This window comes from Lucilia sericata, unplaced genomic scaffold (assembly GCF_015586225.1).
Source record: "Lucilia sericata isolate MDLA Ls3-8-SP2 unplaced genomic scaffold, ASM1558622v1 Contig000814F_arrow, whole genome shotgun sequence".
Taxonomy (NCBI): Eukaryota; Metazoa; Arthropoda; class Insecta; order Diptera; family Calliphoridae; genus Lucilia; species Lucilia sericata.
Genome location: NW_023994806.1, coordinates 1 through 20,758, shown reverse-complemented (window position 1 = coordinate 20,758; position 20,758 = coordinate 1). Strand labels below are relative to the sequence as shown.

At 29.2% G+C, this 20,758-nt stretch overlaps 1 protein-coding gene across 5 annotated transcripts in view; it reads left to right on the top strand.

Moving 5' to 3' along the window:
• LOC119608249 (RNA-binding protein Musashi homolog Rbp6) overlaps positions 1-20,238 on the top strand; it is a 121,463-nt gene extending 101,225 nt beyond the window's left edge. For 4 of the 5 annotated variants that reach the window (XM_037962583.1, XM_037962582.1, XM_037962579.1 and 1 more), the window contains 3 exons: positions 5,011-5,629; positions 17,719-18,443; positions 19,617-20,238. In XM_037962583.1, the coding sequence (XP_037818511.1) occupies positions 5,108-5,629; positions 17,719-18,443; positions 19,617-20,046 (1,677 nt within the window). In that variant the 5' untranslated portion in view covers positions 5,011-5,107 and the 3' untranslated portion in view covers positions 20,047-20,238. Of the gene's footprint in view, positions 1-4,335; positions 5,630-17,718; positions 18,444-19,616 lie in introns of those variants that run through there. The other variant, XM_037962578.1, reaches the window with a different exon arrangement.
• Positions 20,239-20,758: the final 520 nt, after the last annotated feature.

Here is a 20,758-nt window from a genome sequence, read left to right as displayed (position 1 = left end):
ATTATTTCAAATTCCTTTACATTCCTTTTTGTAAAACACATTCCTACATTTGCAATCCCCTTTCTATTTCCTTTTCCTCAAATTTGCCACAAAACAAATGTTATTAATTTCCCTTAAAAAAGTAAGAAAAAAACAAATGAAACTTTTTTCAAATTAATCAAATATCCTTAAGGATATTAAATTAATATACATTTGATTTAGATAACAGAAAAAAAATCAGGAAAAATTTTTGTTCTTTTTCCACAACACCGCACCACACTTCAAATCAATATTAAAGCTGAATATATTTTTTTTAAGCAAAATTTTTATTTATGACATTTTCTTTAGATACAGGATAAAAGAAAATCAACAACATTACAATTTCTCACGCATACACACAAATAGAAAATAATATTTGTTGCTTTTCTTGTCATAAAAAAAGCAAACAAATAAAATAAATAGCTAAAATATTATTCTCATTACTTTTAAGGAGCAACTAGAGAAGGTTATTTTTTTATTAAATTATCTTTATCTCCTTAAAGGACTTTACTAAGCAAGCGTCAGAGACACAAGACCTGCGCCGTATGAATGAAAGCCGTCAGAGTTTTGAAGCCGTTTCAATTTTAAAGTCGATGATGTTGAAAAATATTAAACTTAAGACATGTGGGGAATAGTTTTCTACAAATTCCTTTTAATTTCATTATTTATATAAAAAAGTTGTCTTTTAGCCGATTTTAAACCCTTTTACGCAACTTTTAGTTTTAGCTGACGCCGCCGTTTTGTTTCGATTGGCACAGGGATTTTAATGTTTTAGTTGTTTTTCCATTTCACATTGGCAATGCTGTTGTTTTATGTACATACAATTACTCTCAAACTGTTTATAGTTTGAGAAACATTGCTGGCAGTTTGAGTTAATTTTAATAGGAAATATTAAATTACAGTTATCGCACACTATTTCCGTTATGCCAAACAACAACAACAATAAACATAAATCGATTATCTTGTAAGAAAAAAGTGGAATCTAGTTAAAAAATCGGAAATTATCGATATTAACGAAGTTCGAAAAATCGACTTTTCATTAGGTTTCTATAAAGCGGCCTTCGGGAACATCAAACTTTAGACTTTTTAGCGAAAAATGTATAAAATTCGAAGTCAACTATTTTATACTGACAAAGTCGACTCTTTTATTCTGTTAGAACAAAGCAAAGTCGATAAACCGATTATCTTGTATGGGAACTAGTTGAAAAGCCCGAAAAAGTCTATGATAAAAGTTTGAAAAATCGACTTTTTTATAGGCATTGTAGGTAAAAGTCAATATTTGTTTGAAATCATAATAAATGTTCTGCTAGAACAAAGTAACGTCGATAAATCGATTATCTGGTATGGGAAGTAGTTGAAAAGTCCTAAAAAATCGATATTATTTAATAATAGATTTATAGATCTTTTATTTAATAATAGATTATGTAGGTAAAAGTCAATATTTTGTTTAAAATCATAATAAATTTTAACATTAAGGGAGCTACCGAACTGAAAAGTGCTTCTTCAGCCTGACAATGTTTTGTCTTTCCAACTTTAGAATATAAAAAACTTTGGAACTACTTAACCGATCTGTAGAAAATTTTAACTATTAATAAGAAATGTTTTAAGCTTTTAGAATCGTATTAATAGAACTAAGAAATTTACTTACCGTGAACGCTACAATGAATCAAAGTTGACGACATTGTTTCGGAAAGGTTTTTTTGTAATACAATTTTTCTAACATCAACAACTTCTGTAATACTTAACCGATTTGCGTGAAATTTTAAATATCAGTTGCCATTGATATAAACTTTTAAAATTTGGTTAAAAATCTTAATAAATTTAAACACTGGAAGTGCTACAATCGAATAAATTAGTATACAACTACTTTGGCAATATTTTGTTATTCTAACTTAAATAAATATATACAACTTCTGAAATATTAAACCGATTTACACAAAATTTAGAATGTCAATAGCAAATGATATAAACTATTAAAAATATAATCAAAAACATAGGAAATTTAAACAGCGGAGATGCTGCCAAAGGCTTAACTTGAGTTTATGAATATTTTGTGATTCAAAATATACAAAACTTTGAAACTACTGATTTGAATAAAATATCTGTTTAATAAGGAAAGTCATGTTTTTTTTAAAGAATTTCTTGTCAATTCATGTTATTATTCAAGTGTAAATTATGTTAAATTTTCACGTGTAATTTATGTTAAATTATCCTCATTCAGATACCTTTACAACATTTCATACAATTATTCCCCTCCTTAATTTGTTTCAGAAACCAGTTTCTGGCTTAATTTAATTACTTATTAAATTTGTAAAAAAATAACTACTTCCTTGCAGGGATTTATTTCTTTTGCACTTTGTATTTCTTTAAAAAATTAAATGAAAATATCACATTACATCGAATGCGTATATACGCTTGTATACATAGAAGACATGTGACCTTATTTTTTTAAGGTTTTACTTTTTTTGAGGTCTTTACCTTCCAGGAAATATGTTGTATGTTGACAATATTGAAATGTTTCTTCTTTCCTCTAACAATTTGAAAAAATCCTCAAAAGAACATAAGCAATATAAGAAAAGGCTCATATAACTGCGGGATGTTTCAAACAATATCCTTCGTCTTGTATACTTGTCAAAAACCGCTTATTTTGTACTTAGGTGGATATAGTGGTTTTGGTGCCCAAATGTCTCATATTTTATCGATTAACATATGATGATACATGATATTTTAATTTGCATTTATGATAAGAAAATTGAATTAAAAATAATCATTTTCATAACAAAAGCGGAAATCTCGAAATTGATAAATATTTTTATTAGAAATTTGTTTATTAATTCGAAATTTTTAATTAGTTTTTAATATTTTATTGCGTCTCTTCTTCTGCCGGCGTTTGTATGGCCGCTATAACACCTTTTGGATTTTCATATTTCTGATTGTAAACCCGAAATTTTCGTACTGGCGGTGGATACATGGGTCCCACTCTAGTCTCCACTTGTTCACAGGCCATTTGTTTGTTTAAAAATCTAAAAATTACATATTTTTCAAAAATTAAAAACAAAAACAAAAACTAATTGCGAACATTTTTCATTTTTAACTACCTTACATCATCTCGCGTAAAGGCCAAACGTATGGTCCATAGTACCTCACATGTAAAGCCCACTGTAGTTATTATAGCTATGGGTATAACCTAAAGATAGATCAATAATAATTAATAACACTTGAAATTTCGAGTTTGTTTATAATATTTAAAAGTATTTGAAGTGTTGCGCTAGCCACTTGTAAAGCTGGATTAAAATTTTCTTCAAGTGTTTTTCTTTTAAGTGTCAGAGAGAAAAAATAAACTGTCGAGTTTGGGTAAATTCAATTATTTGACAAATTATGATGACATTTATCACTTAGAAGTGACAAGTATTAATTTGGTTTTAAGATTAGAGTTTTTCAAATAAATATTAATTTATGTTAGAGTTAGAAATATTGTATGGAGCTAAAATATTGATTTTTAAAGAAGGCAACTACTAAATTAAGAAAACATCTATCTATCTATCTATCTATCTATCTATCTATCTATCTATCTATCTATCTATCTATCTATCTATCTATCTATCTATCTATCTATCTATCTATCTATCTATCTATCTATCTATCTATCTATATATCTACCTATCTACCTATCTATCTATCTATCTATCTATCTATCTATCTATCTATCTATCTATCTATCTATCTATCTATCTATCTATCTATCTATCTATCTATCTATCTATCTATCTATCTATCTATCTATCTATCTATCTATCTATCTATCTATCTATCTATCTATCTATCTATCTATCTATCTATCTATCTATATATCTATCTATCCATCTATCTATCTATCTATCTATCTATCTATCTATCTATCTATCTATCTATCTATCTATCTATCTATCTATCTATCTATCTATCTATCTATCTATCTATCTATCTATCTATCTATCTATCTATCTATCTGTCTATCTATCTATCTATCTATCTATCTATCTATCTATCTATCTATCTATCTATCTATCTATCTATCTATCTATCTATCTATCTATCTATCTATCTATCAATTATAACCTAATTATCCGATCATTTTCGTTAATTGAATTTTTTATTAAAGCTAATTTATCTTAATTCCCCTCAAACTGTATGTAGTTTGAGAGTCATTGCTGTGTTATTTAATATATGAATCCTTAAAATTGCAACCCTGTTGTACAAAATCCTGTTTTCCACAACCCTGTGTTTATCATTATCAAAGAAAACAAAAACAATAATGCACTCAATTGGTTTTTGAGTAATTTACGCTTGCGCTTCTCTCATTTTCTGTTTTGAAAATCATTCGTTTATTTGGGCTCAAGGAATAAGGAAGTGTTAAGGAAGTTGCTAAAAAGGCTAAATAAAATAATAAATTGTGAAATATAAAATAAAGTTCGTTATTAAATTTATAAAAGAAATATCTTTTAAAGAGCATATAAAAAACAACAACAGAATTATTAAAAAAAACAAAAGAACAGTTATAAAATTGGCAAAAAAACAAACGTCATTTATCTCTCTCATTTATTATTTGTTCTTGAATATTTGGTAACTTAGCAACCAAATTTGTATTAAAATCAAAAGCGCGTAGTTAATATTTATTTGAACTTTCTAACAAATAAAAATACCAAGGAAATATTGTTGCCAATATAGCCCAGTACCGCGGCTACTTAACAAAAGAAAACCCCACAAAAGGACTTGATATTTAGTGAAAAATTACAATTAGTGTAACATAACCTTACTTTAAAAACGTAACGGACACATTTTGCTAATTAAATTAGAAAACAGTGTTAAAATTCTTTCAAAAATAGTATTAAAGCATATGATGATAGAAGGAGCAACCATGTTACATCATCCCACCTCATTGCCACCACCACCCATTGTTGCGGCACGCATTAAAGATGAAAAAACCAACAATAATTTTTTCTATCCCCACAGTAATCCCATTGACAATGCTGCGGCAGCTGCTGCCGCCGCTGCAGCTGGACTCATCGATCCACACAATCGGGATTTGCGTAATGCTTTGGTAGCCTCTATGAATGGTAATGTGGCAGCGGCCACTATTAATGGTTCTTTGACAACAGCGGCTGTTTTAAAAAGTGCCTCAGCTGCTGCAGCCGTGGCTGCTGCTCAACAACAACAACAGCAGCAACAGCAACAAACAAATGCTAATAATGCCTCACAACAGCAACAACAACAGCAGCAACAAAATTTGAATAACACAACTAATAACACAGTCTCACAACAACAGCAGCAACAGCAACAACAACAGCAGCAGCAACAACATACACAAGCCCAACAAGCTGCCATGACCATTCTTAATGGTAACACCTCAAATACAAACAACAATCAAACAGATTCCACAGTGAAAACTTCATTATCGGGTCGCTCAACACCCAGTAACAGTGTTAATGGTGCGGCGGGTACCGATCCAGCACCCGGCAAACTTTTCGTTGGTGGCCTAAGTTGGCAAACATCTTCGGAAAAGCTTAAGGAATACTTTAATATGTTTGGTGCTGTTACAGATGTGCTCATTATGAAGGATCCTTTAACACAGGTAAGCAGCTCTTAGTCTTTGGCTTGTTATTTTATAATTATTATTTATCAAATGGCTTTATTTTTATTTATTTTTCTTGTTTAAACTCTCAAACGAACCAAAATACCATAAGTGTTTTTTGAGCCTGGTGTGTGCTATAAAGAGATTTATTTGTTTTCTTTAATATTTCATTTCTTTTTTGAGGGTTTCTTTTCTGCATTATCCAGACATTCTCTTCTTCATTGTCTGCCTTGTTTACTTTTTCTTGTATTAACCTTTAAAAAATATACGAACTGCATCTGCTGTTATTTACCTTTGTTGTCAATATGTCATGATGATCTACCGCACCATCATCTGGTCTCTTTCTTGGTGTTACCTTTTGTTGTTTGTTAATCTCCTAGTTTTGTTATTTTTGGTTTCTTTAGTTTCTGTTTATTTTATTATCATTCTTTTTGTTTACCTGTCTATTTGGTCTTAATGGAAAAACCCAACAATTTGCTTAAAATTTCATAAATTTCTACACAAACAATTTTTGATGTGTTTAAAATGATGAATTTTTAAGAGATTTAAGGGAAATTACTAATTTGCTTAACACCGAGTAAAAAAAATCCTATATGTTTACTATTAACATTTCTGAGACTACATGAGTTCTAGTTTAGTTCCAGTTCAGTCCTAGTTCAGTTCAAGTTCAGTTCCTGTTCAGTTCTACTTAGTTCAGTCCAGTTCATTTCTAGTTCAGTTCTAGTTCAGTTCTCGTTCAGTGCTAGTTCAGTTCTAGTTCTAGTTCAGTTCTAGTTCAGTTCTAGTTCAGTTCTAGTTCAGTTCTAGTTCAGTTCTAGTTCAGTTCTAGTTCAGTTCTAGTTCAGTTCTAGTTCAGTTCTAGTTCTGTTCTAGTTCTGTTCTAGTTCAGTTGTAGTTCAGTTCTAGTTCAGTTCTAGTTCAGTTCTAGTTCAGTTCTAGTTCAGTTCTAGTTCAGTTCTAGTTCAGTTCTAGTTCAGTTATAGTTCAGTTCTAGTTCAGTTCTAGTTCAGTTCTAGTTCAGTTCTAGTTCAGTTCTAGTTCAGTTCTAGTTCAGTTCTAGTTCAGTTCTAGTTCAGTTCTAGTTCAGTTCTAGTTCTGTTCTAGTTCTGTTCTAGTTTAGTTCTAGTTCTGTTCTAGTTCCGTTCTAGTTCAGTTCTAGTTCTGTTCTAGTTCAGTTCTAGTTCAGTTCTAGTTCAGTTCTAGTTCAGTTCTACTTCAGTTCTAGTTCAGTTCTAGTTCAGTTCTAGTTCAGTTCTAGTTCAGTTTTAGTTCAGTTCTAGTTCAGTTCTAGTTCAGTTCTAGTTCAGTTCTAGTTCAGTTCTAGTTCAGTTCTAGTTCAGTTCTAGTTCAGTTCTAGTTCAGTTCTAGTTCAGTTCTAGTTCAGTTCTAGTTCAGTTCTAGTTCAGTTCTAGTTCAGTTCTAGTTCAGTTCTAGTTCAGTTCTAGTTCAGTTCTAGTTCAGTTCTAGTTCAGTTCTAGTTCTAGTTCAGTTCTAGTTCAGTTCAAGTTCAGTTCTAGTTCAGTTCTAGTTCAGTTCTAGTTCAGTTCTACTTCAGTTCTAGTTCAGTTCTAGTTCAGTTCTAGTTCAGTTCTAGTTCAGTTCTAGTTCAGTTCTAGTTCAGTTTTAGTTCAGTTCTAGTTCAGTTCTAGTTCTGTTCTAGTTCAGTTCTAGTTCAGTTCTAGTTCAGTTCTAGTTCAGTTCTAGTTCAGTTCTAGTTCAGTTCTAGTTCAGTTCTAGTTCAGTTCTAGTTCAGTTCTGTTCTAGTTCTGTTCTAGTTCTGTTCTAGTTCTGTTCTAGTTCTGTTCTAGTTCTGTTCTAGTTCAGTTCTAGTTCAGTTCTAGTTCTGTTCTAGTTCAGTTCTAGTTCAGTTCTAGTTCAGTTCTAGTTCAGTTCTAGTTCAGTTCTAGTTCAGTTCTAGTTCAGTTCTAGTTCTAGTTAAGTTCTAGTTCAGATCTAGCTCTAGTTTAGTTCTAGTTCAGTTTTAGTACAGTTCTACTTCAATTCAAGCTCCAGTTTTTTTGTTCTTTTGAAAGTAGGTACATATGTAGTTTTTAATATACAAAGAATCTAGCGGGAAGTCTTTGGACTCCCTACAAGTCTTTGTTTCAAATTTATAAACTCTAGGATTATTTGTTTCTTATCGCAGATCTTTATAATCTTAGATGATTAAAAAAGGTATTAAGGCGCTAAGATATATTTCGTTTAAATGAATACATATTCAAATTTTTAGAATGGCTTAAAATCCAATTCTACCCTATTTAAGAAGCGTCTAGATGATAAATAATTTATTTAATCCTAAAATAAATCTCGAAACATTTATGTAAATGAGTACAAATGATTAAAATTGAAATAGGATATTATTACCCTTAATTAAATAATGATTGTGAGAATAATACTTCTGCTTTAAGTTAGATTATTTACATTAGAAATTATACAATACGTATATAGCTATATTTCTGATCAAGGGCGAATAACAAGTAGCAAATGTAAGATAGGAAAAGTTTTAAAACTCTCTACCTTTTCATAACTAACAAACAATTTAGCTTCTTTTTTCGATCAACAACATAAGTTTTACATAATTAACCCCTTTATTTCTTTTTATCTTTTCTAAAAAGAAAACCTTATTCCACAACAGGTGACTGACTCCCTTAAAAACTGCTGTTTTATAACTTTGTATTTATTATTTTTAAACGCGCTATGAAGCACGAGCTAACATTACAACTAAAAACTCCAACTGTTTTTTCTTAAAAAAAAAACCAATTGATACAACTAACTTACCTAAGAAAACATACATACTTGTTTCCTTAAAAACAAAAATGCCAATAATTTTACCACCAAAATGTTCATATAAAACATTAAATTGAAAAGCGAGCAAAAGAAACAACTAGAATTTTTTGTTGTTTTTAACAAGCGAAACAAACAGCAGCAAGCAAACAGCAGCTGTTTAATAATTTCAATAAATTTCATACGCTTTAGAATTGAAATATCCTGCTAAATAATTTATCTAGATATATGAATGTACTTTTAGTAGGGCGAGAAAAATTTCAATTTTTTGTTGTTGTATGTGTTACACATATAGAGTAGCAGGAAGAAAAAACACATCTGTTCACATTTCTATACCTTTTGAGTATGCTCTACTCATTACTTGTTTTATTATAGTAAAAGGTAAAACACACCAGGCTCATGACATTTAAATTTTTGTTTGGTTCCCTTGTTTTGTTTTGTCGAATGTTAAAAAAAAAGAACTTGACAAAGGTAAAGAGAGCGAATGATCATTGTTGTTTAAATTTGTTTTATTGCTTGATGGGATGTATTACTTTACTACTATATGACCCATTAAATGAAGAAGAAAAAAATGTATATAAAACAAAGAACGGGATCTTTACTAACAAGTCTGTTAAAGCGGAGTTTGAAATGTATGAAAAGGGATTTGTCTTATTATTCTTTCTTGTTTTGCTTTTTATAACAGGATTGTTTTATTTTCCGTTTTTTTTTTCTTGCTTAAGCTATTTTTTTAAGTATGTTTTCTAAAGTTTTCTAACGGATTTTAAAAAATTTTTTTTTTGATTTTTTTTTTTTCTTAAAAAGAAATAAGGGTTTCTTATAAAGAAGTTTTGCTATTCTATTAGGTATTGTTTTTTTAAATAAAAGGCAAAATTTTTAAAAGAATGAATTCATTTAAAGGAGGAAATATTTTTGTTTTGTTGCAGAGAAAAAGAAAGTTAATTAAAATGGTCTATGAACTAGTTTAGAAACTAGACTAGTCTATTGACTATCCCATGGAATAGTCAAGGCACGAGTCTGTAGACTAGGCTATGCAAGAGTTTATGGACTTTTCTATCGATTAATTGATTTACTTTTCTATCGACTAGTCTATGGACTGGTCTCTTGACTAGTCTATTAATTGCTTTATTAAGTAGTCCGCTGACTGGTCTATGGACTAGTCAAATGACTGATTTGTTGACTGGTCTATGGACTATTCCATTGACTATCGACAAGTTTATTGATTAGTCTATAGGAGATTCTTTTGACTGGTCTATCAACTAGTCTATTAATTAGTCTATTGACTAGTCTGCCGACTGGTCTATGGACTAGTCCAATGACTCGTCGATAGACGTATATTATGTATAGTATATTAACAAGTCTATTGAGAAGTCTTTTGACTAGTCTGCGGAATAGTCTATTGACTGGCTTATTGACTAGTCTATAGACTAGTCTATTGACTGGTCCATCAACTAGTCCATTGACTGTCGAATAGTCTGCGACTAGTTTATTTAGTAGTCAATCGAAAGAGTTTTTTTGACTAGTCTATTGACTGGTCTGTGGGCTAGTTTATTAATTGTTCTATTGACTAGTCTGCTCACAGGTTTATGGACTTATCTAATGACTAGTTTATGAACTAATGAATGTAATAATCTATTGACTGATCTATGAAGCAGTTGACTAATCAAATGACTAGTCTTTTGACTGATCTATTGACAAATCTATCGTCTAGTATATTGACTGGTGTTTTGACTAGTGTACTGACTGGTCTATTCTAGTCTAACAAGTATTGTCTAGTCTTCTGAAAACCCAGAAAACTTTCATTTAACAACATTTCCTCCCAAATTTGAATTCATTCACTTAAAGTGCCTTCAAAACTTATTAATTCCATTGTATTAGGTCTTTCCGCTTCTCTTAAGTCTTTAAACATTTTAAGTCTTATAACAATGAAGAACTAAATCCTTTTAAGAAAATTTACTTCAAAGAAAAAACCTACCATAAACCTAAAAGTAGCGCAACTAGTTTTTTTAAGAAATAGAACTAACTCTTAAACAACTATTTTCTGTAAAATTAAGTATGTATAATAAATTACACTAAAACAAACAAAAAATATATATTTGTAACCACATATCCCAAAAAAAAAAAACAATAATCAAACCAACTGGCAAAAATATAAAAAAAAAATAAAAGGCTCCTCTACCAAATTCTAACAGTTTTATTTTCTACACAATCAACTACTACAACAACGACCGCTCTACCTGGATAAGAAAGGATAACAGAAGAACAAATAAACAAAAGCCACACAGGCACATAAACCTAAAAGAATAATATTTTATTCATACACTATGGCACGCTATTTGCTGATATGTGCAGACTATGGCAGCTGCATTTCATTTTTTATATACATATTTTCATTTCTGTTTTACTATAAAAGTTGAATTATTGTTGTTAATTGTACTACAAAAACAACAAACAAAAGGATGCCCTACAACAAATACGCAACAGGACTTAAAACAAATATGTAGTATGTTTTTCGTAAAGCGAAAAAAAAATTATGCAAGCTGCCTGCACTTTTATGAAGTAAACAAAAAATTGCCACAAACTCTAGCACTAGAGAAATTCAAAAGCTGACTGCTGCAGACAAAAAAAGAGGACTATTGTTATAGCGCGTATCCTGTCTTAAGGCCAGCAACTATAATTTTTTGCTTCATTATTTGTACGATATTAACAACGTTCATTAAACGTTACTATAGGTACTACACACTTTTTCTTTTTTTTTTTTGTATATTTTTGTTTTTACCTTCATTTTTTTAACTAAATAGTTTAAAAAGACTTAATTTCTTTATCCTTATATAACGTAAAATAACTACTACCTCAACAATATGTAACAACTTTTCTCATTTATTTGTATAATACAATATCAATATTTAAAACAAATTGTACCATTAAGTACTTATCTATTTGTCAAATATACATACACAATTGTTGGCCATACCTACTCGTTTGTTCGTTGATTATACTACCATCTTAAAAGTTGACATCTCTATTTTCTTGTATCAAGAAATATTTATATTTTATATTAGTTTTTTTTTTTTCGTAAATTAACTACTAAAAATTCAGAAACGTATTATTTATTTAGAGGAGCAAGTAAGAAATAATTTAAAGTAATAATTTTTGTATTATTTTTTTTTAGTAAAACAAAATATATTTTGTTTATTATGTATAGTATAACATTCTTAACTGTCAAACTATTGTGTAAAGTTACTTTCGTTTTATAATTAAAAAATATGTTGAGATGAAGATTTTGCAGTAATACCCTAATAGAAATTTTTAATACATATTGGCAATTTTAAAACGTGTAAAAGTTGGTAGTGCTTTGCTTAAAAGAATTTATATGTTTGTTCCTTATAATTTAATATACATATATTGACTTCATAGCTTAAAAATACTGGATTTTTTGTAAATTTGAATCTTTTATTGCAAAAACTTTATAAAAAATCGACTTTATTACGACAACGACTTCGACTATGACACTCGTAATAATGGGGGATACAATAGTATATAAGGTCTTAAAATATAATCATGTCAAATTCTCATATTGAAACTTATTCCAGAAATATATATAGTAGTCGGCAGTTAGGCCAAACCTTCCCAACTAACATTTAGCTGATCTTTCAATACACGATCGCATAATATGTCTAGTTGTTCAAATCGTATGGTTCAAATCACTAATTCCAAGGTTGCTGCTGAAGAAGGTTCTTTTTGAACTCTTTCTAAAGAAAGAGTTGTATACCAAGGTATACATACATTCACTCGGAGACACAAAAGGTCCATTTAGATTCCCTTTAATAAAGATTAAGGAAAAATAAAAAGAGGAAAGGAGACGGAAGAATAAGAGAAAAATGAGAATTCCTCCGAAAAAGATTAAAGAAAAAACTTTTTCCTGATGAAACCCAGAATGTCGCCTAAATTATAATCTGCTACATCTCCCAGTTCATTTTGTTAGTCTAGACTCTGTATTCTGGTACAGTTGCATAAAATATGCCCTACTGTTTCCAGTTTCTCTTCGTCTTCACACAATTAGCACAAATCTTCCTGTCCAGTCCTAATAGTACTCTGGTTGCTTTTGGATTTAACTTCAGTCATAATGTCCTAAAAACCCTACAATAAAGCGAACCAACCCTACTATCAAGCTCTAAATCCGAGCTCTGTCTGGCCAATTCATCTGCGATTTCATTGGATGCCAAAGTTGTCCAACTCTTGCACTTTCTGAGATAAGCGAGTGAGGGCGTGGCACGTTGCCCACTTTAAATTTTGAAGTAAAAAGTAGCCTATAGTTCCTTCCAGACATACAGGAAGACACTGAAAATTTGTAAAAAAAACAATTTTCATCTCAACATATTTTTTTAGGTAATAGAATTAACGTATTTAAATAAAATGTTAAAAGTACTACAATTAATCATAGAACTTATACTTTTAACACTAAATAAAGATTTGATAATATTTAGACTAGTTTCGAAGAGTATGATCATACATGGTAAATATTGGACGAAAAAATAATATATATTCTTATATTATTCTAGTAAATAATATTCTATCATTCTTGACTAAATACTTACCAAGCATGTCCTTACTCTTAAATCATGTTTCACTAAAAGCGAACGAACATTTTCTTTCTTATTTCATATTAAAAACAAATAAATGCGAAGTATTGTTATAGTGTTCAATGTAAACGAATTTTTTCGTACACTTTTAGTGAAATAAGCTCTTTATTTATATCTTTTAACATAAAACACTGACTAAAATTCCAATAATACATTCCTTTACTGATTTTATTAGAAAATTTTAGACCCCCCCCCCCCATCTAGAAGAAAATATTTATCGAGTCTTTATTCAAAATAAAATTTTGTACTTTAGCTAGAATTTTATTATGATTAAGGATTACTTCCTATTAATATTAAAATTTATTTAGATTTTTTTTAATATTTGGTAGAATATTGTATATGAAATATCAATTCTTCATAAATAATACATATTTGGAAATCTTACAAACATTGTTTTCGTAAAACGTTATTTAGTTAATTAAGCTTTAAAGCTTTTAGTTTTATAAACATTAAAAAAATAATAATAAAAATTATACTGAAAACTATTGAAAACTTATATTAGAAAAGTATTTGTCCGTAAATATAAACAAATAAGATGTATAACAATTCGATAATTTAATTGTAAGTTTATAATAGTATATAAGATGTCATACATCAATACTTATTTAAGATGTAGTTTCAATAAAATCAAATAAACTGTATAGATTATGTTTATGATGTAAAAACCTTTTTATTGATTGGTTCGTTGGTAAAAAGAAATTTTCCTAAAATTAACTAAGTAGCGATCCCTGGATTTTAAATTTAACCTTGTAAATATATTTCGTTGTAATATTTATTATCTTTCGTATGTTTTAACTAGGCTCTGCCTTTTAATCAAGTATTTTACAAAAATATTTATTTAAATTACAACAATAATTATGTGGTAGTTTCGAGGAAAATAGATAATTTAGTTGTTATTTAATTGTAATATTTAAGAATAATATCTGTACAAATTATATATGGGACTTTAAGGAGAAAGTTATGATGAAAATTTTTATTAACAAATTTTATATAAAATTTTAAGCTGGAGACAACTTTTCATAGAAAATCTTAAAAAAGACAAATATTTTCATAGAAAATTGTTAGCCAGCTAAAAATTTTATTGGAAAATTTTGTATCAGCGACAAAATTAACTTTTTATCCATAAGTCCCATGTTTTAACTGGATTTCAGTTTAATATTGTAAAAGTATTTAAAAAAAAACTAATTGTAATTAAATAATACTTAGTGTTCCATACAATTTTTACATAAAAAAACATGCGCTACTAAATAAATATATTGAAGAAATTTTAGATTTCAGTTGTAATATAATAGTAATTAAGTTTAATAAAAATTTATATAAAATAAAATTGTAATTTAATATAAAACAAAAGCAAAATAACTATTATGTAATCTACTAGTTGCGTTCCTTAAAAACTACAGTCAAACAAAATAAGAAAAAAACAATATTTAAAATTTAGTTCTATTAAATTTTGTGTAATATTTGAAAAAAGTATAAAATATCAAAAAACTTAACTTTTAATAATGTTTTTTTATAACAACTTAATAACTATTAGCCAAATTTCATGAAACTGCTGAAATTTGCTAGAAATTAACCTATTAACTTCTATGATGGCTGCAAAAACTTTGCTGAAGTGTCAATAAGAAATTAGTTTGTCTTGTTGACATTTCCATGAGCCGCATAAGCAAGTCTTAGGTTTTTGTCTTTAACAGCTGTAAATTGAAATTTATTGGTTTTCATTTACTATATTTAGTGTAAGAATAACAGTTTATTGTACTTTTCTTTTATTCATTTTTTTTTTTGTATTTGGATTGTTTTCTTTAAAAAAAAACCAATTATCATTATTATATATATTAATTTTGTTTATGTTTCATTAGCAAACTAGTTAACAAAATAATAATAGTATTTACAATTTTTTTACGTTTTTAATTATATTTTTAGATTTTGTTTTTGTGTTTTCTTTAACAAACAAAAAAAGATTTTGAAAAAAATTGCATAAAACTATACTGAAAAAAAAAAATAAACACAATTTCAATAAAAGTGTAATGGAATCTAAACACTTTTATAAAGAAATTCTAACAGGTGCCCTTGTTCCTTATTGTAATTCCTTATAAAAACAAACATTTAAAACATTTACAACATCAACACCACCGACACCTCCAGACAAGCAAGTTGTTGTTGAGTACAGGCATGGAAAATTCAGTACTTTTTGATATCGAAAAATACCTTCCGATATTTTCGGTACCCTTTCTAACTTATAAACTTTTGATAAGTTGTCTAGAGTATAGTCAAGTCTATAGTCTAGTATATAGTATAGTATATAGTCTAGTATATAGTCTAGTCTATAGTCTAGCCTATAGTCTAGTCTATAGTCTAGCCTATAGTCTAGTCTATAGTCTAGTCTATAGTCTAGTCTATAGTTTAGTCCATAGTCTAGTCTTTAGTCTAGTCTAGTCTATAGTCTATAGTCTAGTCTAGTCTATAGTCTATAGTCTAGTCTATAGTCTAGTCTAGTCTATAGTCTAGTCTATAGTCTAGTCTATAGTCTAGTCTATAGTCTAGTCTATAGTCTAGTCTATAGTCTAGTCTATAGTCTAGTCTATAGTCTAGTCTATAGTCTAGTCTATAGTCTAGTCTAGTCTATAGTCTAGTCTATAGTCTAGTCTACAGTCTACTCTATAGTCTACTCTATAGTCTACTCTATAGTCTAGTCTATAGTCTAGTCTATAGTCTAGTCTATAGTCTAGTCTATAGTCTAGTCTATAGTCTAGTCTATAGTCTAGTCTATAGTCTAGTCTATAGTCTAGTCTATAGTCTAGTCTATAGTCTAGTCTATAGTCTAGTCTATAGTCTAGTCTATAGTCTAGTCTATAGTCTAGTCTAGTCTATAGTCTAGTCTATAGTCTAGTCTACAGTCTACTCTATAGTCTACTCTATAGTCTATAGTCTAGTCTATAGTCTAGTCTATAGTCTAGTCTATAGTCTAGTCTATAGTCTAGTCTATAGTCTAGTCTATAGTCTAGTCTATAGTCTAGTCTATAGTCTAGTCTATAGTCTAGTCTATAGTCTAGTCTATAGTCTAGTCTATAGTCTAGTCTAGTCTATAGTCTAGTCTATAGTCTAGTCTACAGTCTACTCTATAGTCTACTCTATAGTCTACTCTATAGTCTAGTCTATAGTCTAGTCTATAGTCTAGTCTATAGTCTAGTCTATAGTCTAGTCTAGTCTAGTCTATAGTCTAGTCTATAGTCTAGTCTATAGTCTAGTCTATAGTCTAGTCTATAGTCTAGTCTATAGTCTAGTCTATAGTCTAGTCTATAGTCTAGTCTATAGTCTAGTCTATAGTCTAGTCTATAGTCTAGTCTATAGTCTAGTCTATAGTCTAGTCTATAGTCTAGTCTATAGTCTAGTCTATAGTCTAGTCTATAGTCTAGTCTATAGTCTAGTCTATAGTCTAGTCTATAGTCTAGTCTATAGTCTAGTCTATAGTCTAGTCTATAGTCTAGTCTATAGTCTAGTCTATAGTCTAGTCTATAGTCTAGTCTATAGTCTAGTCTATAGTCTAGTCTATAGTCTAGTCTATAGTCTAGTCTATAGTCTAGTCTATAGTCTAGTCTATAGTCTAGTCTATAGTCTAGTCTATAGTCTAGTCAATAGTCTAGTCTATGGCCTAGTCTGCAGTCTAGTCTTTGGTCTAGTCTTTAGCCTGGTCTATAATATAGCGGAAAATTAGTTTAGAGCTTCCAAACCTAAAAAGTACTATTTCAAAATTTTAATTTTCCATGCCTGGTTGACTAAAAAAGAGTTCCTTGAGAAATATTTGTGAAATTTGTTTGTGTGTGTAAATAATATCAAGTTGAGCATTTAAGTATTTTAAAATTGAAAAACAAACTTACACTGCTTTTGTTTAGTACATATTTTTTTGTAGTTTAAATACTTAATAATAAAAAAACAAAAATTTAACATGTATAACAAACATTTTCTCTTTACAAGTAGTTTGAACGTCAAAAAAAAAAAAAAAAAAAAAAAATTCAGAAAAAAACACAATTTAGTTAAAAACTACTTTCTTGCCATTAAAAATAATTGTACTGATTTTTAGGTCCTGTTTTAATAAGAGTATATACAAAATATGTTTTTCTTTATGTTAATGGTAACTAATTTTAAAACCTAAAAGCTTGGTAGCTTTGTATTACTACAAAACAACAATTACTCCAAACTCAAAACTATTTTTTATTTTTATAATAAATTATATATTATTGTTTTAATATTTGTTTTTTTAGTTGTTTTTGAAAACGAAATTGTTCTTTGGTCCTAGTTACCAATTGGGTTTATTTTAATGTACTGTTTTTACTTACTATAAAACCATAAAAAAAACTATAAATATTTATTCTAAAATTTTATTAACTTTAGGAAGTATTTTGTTGAGAAACTTAGTTTAAACAAAATTTGTTCAATTTGCAAACGGTAACTTTATTATTTTTTATACTATATACTATTTATTATTATTATTGTTAAAACAATATCAACATAAATTTAGTTAGTCTGTATAAAATAAAAAATTCTAAACATAACTTGTCTTAGCTATTTGTTCTAAAAGTTTAAACACATCAAACTAATAATTCTTATCTTTTCTTTCCCTTAATTTTTTCCTTTCCCCTAAAAACGTAAATTTCCCCTAAACAGCGTAGTCGTGGTTTTGGTTTTATAACTTTCAAAGAGCCCTGCAGTGTGGAAAAAGTCTTGCAAGTACCCATACATACTTTGGATGGCAAGAAAATTGATCCCAAACATGCCACACCCAAGAATAGACCTCGCAATTCCAGCAAAACTAAGAAAATATTTGTGGGTGGTGTTGCTCAAGACACTTCAGCCGATGAGGTCAAAGCCTATTTCAATCAATTTGGAACTGTGGGTGAAACTGTCATGTTAATGGATCAACAGACTAAACGTCATCGTGGTTTCGGTTTTGTCACCTTCGAAAATGAAGATGTAGTAGATCGTGTTTGTGAAATTCATTTCCATACTATTAAAAACAAAAAGGTCGAATGCAAAAAGGCCCAACCCAAAGAGGCTGTCACTCCTGCTGCTCAACTTCTACAGAAACGCATTATGTTGGGCACTTTAGCGCCTGGCCAGTTATTAGGTGCCGGTCCTGGCCAATTGTTGGGTACTCGTACTGCTGCCGGTCTTACCGCCATGAATCCTTTGGCTATGCTACAGAATCATCAGGGTCAATTACAGTTTCATGCCACTACACAACAGGCTGCTGCTGCTGCTCAACAGGCCGCCTTGATTTCACAAAATCCTTTCCAAGTACAAAATGCTGCAGCTTCGGCTATAGCCGCTAATCCAAGTGGTTTTGGTAAATTATTAACTACATATCCTCAAGCAGCATTACATAGTGTTCGGTAAGTGTGAAAATTTTATTTTTTTGTATAAAAACTGGATCCTTTTTAAAGAAAAATTTAAAGATTTTTAAAAAGTTATTAGGCGGGGAAGAGTTTTTATTGAAATTTTTGAGTTAGCGACTAATTTTTACAGAAAAATTTTGAGTCAGCGACTAATTTGTATAGAATATATTGAGTTAAAGACTCATTTTTGTAGAAAATGTTGAGAAAGCGACAATTTTTTTAAAGAAAATGTTGAGAAAGCTACAATTTTTTAAAGAAAATTTTAAACTAGCTACACTTTTTCTTTAAATTTTGAACTAGTGACAAATTTTAAAGAAAAATATTGAGTTAGCGACATATTTTCTTAAAAAATTTCGAGCTAGCGACATTTTTTTTTTAGAAAATTTTGGGCCAACTACTAATTTGTATAAAAAAATGAGCTGTGGCGACTAATTTTCATAGAAAATTTTGAACTAGCGACCAGCAAATGTTGAGCTGGTTAAAAAATTTTGAACTAGCGACAAATTTTCATAGGAAATTATAAGCTGTCGACATAATTTTGATCTAGCGACAACTTTTTATAGAACATTTTGATTTGACGAGAGATCTATATAGAAAAATTCCATTTAGCGTTAAATTTATATAAAAAATGTTGAGCTGGCGACAAAGAAAATTTGAGGCAGCGACTTTTTTTTTAGCATATTTGGAGCTAGAGTTGCATTTTTCAAGAAAATTTAGTGAGCGACAAAATTTATAAAGAAAATTTTGGACCAGCGACAAATTTTCATAGAAAATTTTGGGTCATTGACTAATTTCTATAGAAATTTTTGTGTTGGCGACAAATTTTAATAGAAAATGTCCAGCTGGCGACAAATTCTTCAATTTTGCCAGTTTAAAAAAAAAAGTTGGAGCTAGAGTTACATTTTTCAAGAAAATTTTTCAAAAAAATTGGAGCTAGAGTTACATTTTTCAAGAAAATTTTGTGAGCGACAAAATTCATATAGAACATTTGCGACCAGCGACAAATTTTTATAGAAAAGTTTAGGTCATCGACTAATTTTTATAGAATTTTTTGTGTTGGCGACATATGTTAATAAAAATATCCGGCTGGCGACAAATATTTGAATTTTGTATAAAATTTTTTATTAAAAAAGAAAACATTTACTTAAAAATCTTTTAATTTTCTTACAGTTATACTCCCTACCCCATACCCGCCACAGCAGCAGCTGCCAATGCTTTTGCTCAAGCCCAACAACAACAGCAACAACAAGTTGCCTCAGCTCATGCCCATCATCATCATCAACAGCAACAAAATGCCGTAGCAGCGGCCCAACAACATACAGCTGCTCAAAATTCTGCTGTAGCAGCGGCAGCAACACAAGCACACAATGCTGCAGCATTAGCAGCGGCTGGTTCAACACAAGCTAATGGTGCTCATGCAGCTACTGCAGTAACAAATCCTTTGGCTGCCGCTGCTGCGCAACAAGCAGCCCTAGTAGCTTCAAATCCCTTAAATGCCGCCACAAATCCATATCAAAGTTATGCCTTAGCAAATGTGGATATGTCAAGTTTTCAAGGAGTCGACTGGAGTTCAGTGTATGGCATGGGAATGTATGTTTAAATCTGAAATCTACAAAATCTTCCTTAATGAAATAATACTCTTATCTAAAAGAAAAATACAAAAAAAACCCCAAATCCAGAAAGCCTTAAAAGAAACAACATTTAAAGACAACAAAGGTAAAGATTGTTGTGTTGCTTCATTTATTTAAACATTTACATTTTGTGTAAAGCGGCTTTTTATTAAGGTATTTTGCAAAAAAACAAAAAAAAACACTGTTGAATGTTTATTATATTCTTTATAATTTTCTTTATTTCTTTACTACATATAATTTTTAATACTTATTATTTACTTATTTAATTTTAATTAAAAAAAAAACAAAAACAAAAAATGTTGTAAATTATATAAAAAAACTCCCTCTTAAAGCAACAAATCCCTTATACATTATTATTATTAAATTAAGTTTCATTTAGTTGTTAAGTCCTCTTCATGCTTAAGCAGTTTAGTTTAAAGCAGAACAAAAAAAAACTAAAACAAATTAAGCATAAAAAATCATTTAAAAAACACTATTACCTTATAAAAAACAAGAAAAACTCGAATTGTTATGTATTAAAGAAGAAAAAAATCGAAAAAAGCAAAACAAACGAAAAAAGACAATGATTTCAAACAAAAAACTTGAAAAAAGAGAATAATTTATAAATTCAAAAACAACAAAGCAAAACTAATATTTTATTTTCAAAATATTAAGCTAAATATATATATATACACCCACACC